This window comes from Tenrec ecaudatus, chromosome 1, assembly GCF_050624435.1.
Source record: "Tenrec ecaudatus isolate mTenEca1 chromosome 1, mTenEca1.hap1, whole genome shotgun sequence".
Lineage (NCBI taxonomy): Eukaryota > Metazoa > Chordata > Mammalia > Afrosoricida > Tenrecidae > Tenrec > Tenrec ecaudatus.
The window spans coordinates 153,030,579-153,034,709 of NC_134530.1; the positions used below are offsets into that span (position 1 = coordinate 153,030,579).

General features: G+C 47.9%; 1 protein-coding gene across 1 annotated transcript; it reads right to left on the bottom strand.

Annotated features, from left to right (window-relative positions):
- Positions 1-345: 345 nt before the first annotated feature.
- On the bottom strand, positions 346-990 carry LOC142437017 (large ribosomal subunit protein eL19-like). The gene has a single exon (XM_075540328.1). The coding sequence runs from the start codon at positions 978-980 to the stop codon at positions 390-392; it is 591 nt and encodes a 196-aa protein (XP_075396443.1). The 5' UTR covers positions 981-990; the 3' UTR covers positions 346-389.
- Positions 991-4,131: the final 3,141 nt, after the last annotated feature.

Sequence of the window (4,131 nt, forward strand, 5' to 3'; positions counted from 1 at the left end):
TGTCCAGATTCTCCCTCTTTTACACTGCCCTTCTGTTTTACCAAGCACCTGTCCAATTCCAGGGACGGTCTCCCCTGATAAGATGTCCCAAGGGTGCGAGACCACTTCTCTCCATCCTCACCTCTAAGGAATATTCTGAATAGAACTTCTTAGACCCATTTGGCAGCCTGTGTACTTCCAGTAGTCTTCACCAACACAATAGTTCAAATGCACTCCTTTGTCTTCACTATTCCTTGTTCAGTGCCCGACGTTTACACGGCTTGGGTCAGGTACGCACTCCCTCTGCTCTTCAACTCTTTTTTTTTTTTTCAGGGGCAGGCCAGTAAGGCTTGCTTTTATTGATCAATAGAACTGCCAAGGCCACTATATACAGAGAAGAGAGGGGGAGTTTATTTCTTGGTCTCTTCCTCCTTGGACAGAGTCTTGATGATCTCCTCTTTCTTGGCCTGGAGTCGCTCCTCACGGCGCTTGCGTGCTTCCTTGGTCTTAGACCTGCACACCTCAGCCTGGTCAGCCAGGAGCTTCTTGCGAGCCTTGTCTGCCTTCAGCTTGTGGATGTGTTCCATGAGAATCCGCTTGTTCTTAAACACGTTCCCCTTCACCTTCAGGTACAGGCTGTGATACATATGGCGGTCAATCTTCTTTGACTCCCGGTATCTCCTGAGCAGCCAGCGCAGGATCCTCATCCTCCTCATCCACGTGACCTTCTCGGGCATGCGGGCATTGGCAGTACCCTTTCGCTTACCTATGCCCATATGCCTGCCCTTCCGGCGGGCTAGGGTGTTTTTGCGGCATCGGGTCCGAGAATGGACGGTCACAGGCTTGCGGATGATAAGGCCATCTTTGATCAGTTTCCGGATTTGCTGACGGGAGTTGGCATTGGCAATCTCATTGGTCTCGTTGGGGTCCAACCAGACTTTCTTCTTGCCGCAGCGAAGGACGCTGGAGGCGAGCCTCTTCTGAAGCCTGAGCATACTCATGGCTGAGGCCGCAGCGCCGAAAGGGCTCTTCAACTCTTTAAAGAGGTCTTAGGCGGCAGATTTGGGAGGTTGGGTGTAGGCGAACCTAATTGAATACTCTTGTGCATCTGCCGCCATTGGGTCTGACTCATAGTGAGGACAGAGTGGAACTGCTCTCTGGGTTTCCGGTAGCAGACAACCTCGCTCACCTCATCTTTGTGGAGTAGAATGGCTGGTGGGTTTCAAGTGCTGACCTTTGGCAGCTAGCAGTCCCGTGCATAGCCCACCATGCCACCGGAGCTCCCTGGGTTCACTAGGAGCAGGACTGTCTTAGAGAGTGGGCTTATATTAAGGTGACCAGATTTTAACATTGGTAAAACGGGACATCGTTGATAAAACTCATATCCTGGGGAAATAGCCACACGGCAGCCGAAAACCATATACCCTAGCTTGTCGCACATTCTTTGCAAAAATCGGGACTGTTCCGCCCAAAGCGGGATGTCTGCCTTTTGGTAAAGATTCTTTATAGAAATTATGAGTCTGGGGTGCCCAACACTGCTGGAAAAAGCATGGCAAGTCAACCATCCGTTGAAATAACTCTGCGAGACAAGCTATATTCTTGGAGTAGCGCAGGGCCCACGCTAGAAACTCTCAGCAGACAGTCACTCTGCATCTGCCGAGAGCCAGCCCTCCAGATGAGCATCCTAGCATCCCAGGTAAAGATGGAAACGTACAGGCTGAAGAGTCTGCATGCTTCTGCTGCCAGAGGAGAGGTCTGGTTTGGGGGCTGCAGTTGCTCCTGTGCAATGCTGGGCCAGGCCACGTAAGGAGCCTCGTAGGGAAACAACAGAGCGCGCTGACTGAGAACAAGGCCCCCAGCTCAGGCTGTCTGCTTTCAACTCCAGGTCTGCCACTTACTGGATACATGACCTTGGGTGAGTTTTCTAATCTATTTCTACAAGTTTCATCAATTATTTCCCTCCCATCCATAGAAGGAGGATGTCAATAATATCTCCCTCACAAGGTCCCTGAATGGACTAAATGATACACTGCAGATAAAGGGCTTAATGTAGTACCTGGCTCGCACCATGTTAAGCCTTAAATAAATGTTAGCAATTATCATTATTAAGTAGAATCGTTTGTAAGGAGAGTACAGCTCAAGGCCCCAGGAAGCAAGGAAAGGAAAAATGAACCTAACCAAGCCCATTGTGGCTGAGTCCATTCTAATTCACAGAAGCCCCGTGGGACAGAGCAAAACTGCCCCTGGGGTTTCCAAGGCGTAAATCTTCATGGAAGCAGACTTCCACATCTGTCTCTTGGACAGAGGCTGGTGGTTTTGAACTGCTAAACTTTTGGTTAACTGCTGACATGTAACTGCTGCACTATCAGGCTTTCTAACATTGTGCTAAGTGTTTTACTGCTAGTGGTTCTTTTTTTTTTTTTACTATTTTATGATCTTTTTTTAAACATTTTATTAGGAGCTCACACAACTCTTATCACAATCCATACATATACATACATCAATTGTATAAAGCACATCTGTACATTCTTTGCCCTAATCATTTTCAAAGCATTTGCTCTCCACTTAAGCCCTTTGCATCAGGTCCTCTTTTTTTCCCCCCTCCCTCTGCTAGTGGTTCATTTTAAGCCTGATAAAGATCTCCGAGTGATAAGAATTACTATTAAATCCATTTTATGGGTTAAGTTGACACTAGTAACTGAAAAGATTAAGTAAAAATCTTAACTTAAAAAAAAAAAAGAAAAGCTCTAAAACTCACCGCCATTGACTCGATTCTGGCTCATAGGACCGTGCAGGACAAAGGGGGTGTGCCCTGGTAGCTTCCCAAGGCTGTGACTTTTTACAGGGATAGAAAGCCTCCTCTTTCTCCCATGTAGCGACTGGTAGTTTTAAACCGCAGACGTTGCAGTTAGCAGCTCAGAGTGTATCCAACCCCTGTGCTATAGCAGGGCTCCTAAGGATCATGAGAGGTAGGGGCTGTATGTGACTGGCCAAGAACAACTCGGGAAAGGAAGGTGGTGAGACTGGCTTGCACAAATGTTCTCAAGGCCCTGAGCTGTCTGTCCATGGAGAAACTATCGGCTGTCTCTTTGGCTGTGTACATTCTCAGCCATAACATGATAAGGAGCGCACATCGTATAAGACAAGAATTCAATGAATGTTATCGGTGTAGTCAACAAAACAGTACATTTGGGCAAATAGTTTTAAGATGATGATAATAACATCTTCTGAGTCCTTTTTGGGTGCACTTCACTGTGTTAAAAACACTCGATATGCGCTGTCTGGTTTACTACCCACACATCATAGGAGACACATTGCTCTGCACATTTTTGATGAAGTGCTTGCATAAGGTCACACACCACTAGCAAGGGAGTGTGGCTGCGTTGCAAGCCCTGGTAATTTGCTCCAGAACCTACATCCCCACCCGTTACCCTGCACTGGTGATGGCTTTCTTGCAGAGGTCAGGCGTTTTCTGTCACCTGCCGGCATTGTTACTGAAATCATGGCTTTTAAAGATGTTAACACATCCTCAAATCCACATATACGCACTCACCAAATTCGGTTTCTTCATAGCGCTGCAGAGGTTCTCTATGCCATCACACAGAGCCAGCTCACTCCTTAACCAAAAACCAAACGCCCTGCCATCCAGTGGAGGCCCACTCACAGCAGCCCTGTAGGACAGGGCAGAACTGCCCCCTATGAGTTTCCAAGACTGTAACTCTTTAAGGGAGTAGAAAACCCCATCTTTCTCCCATGCCGGCTGGTGGTTTCGAACTGCTGACCATGCAGTTAGCAGCCCAATGAGTAACCACTATGCCACCAGGGCCCCCTCCATACTCCTTACAATTCCAAATATGGGCCCTATATAAGCTACAGTGCACTTGAAGTGTTTCACTTGGAAGAGAGCATGAGGGCTGCTATCCGCCCTTGGGTAGAAGACGGGCCTCCATGGGCAGCACCCCAAGAAGGAAGATGTAGTGGAAAGGCTCCCGGTCATCCTTTGCTCAGTCCCTGTGCTGCCATTTCCTCCTGGAGAGACTTCCAACAGCTGTGTGTAATGGGAGAGCATTGCAATCAGACAGACAGACAGACACACTCCAATCTTAGGTCTGAGATCAACTGTATGGTCCTTTGGAATGTAGCTAAACTTTC

What these genes read in the sequence shown, in the direction of transcription:
- LOC142437017 (XM_075540328.1), bottom strand. Translation starts at nt 980, where the DNA reads ATGAGTATGCTCAGGCTTCAGAAGAGGCTCGCCTCCAGCGTCCTTCGC.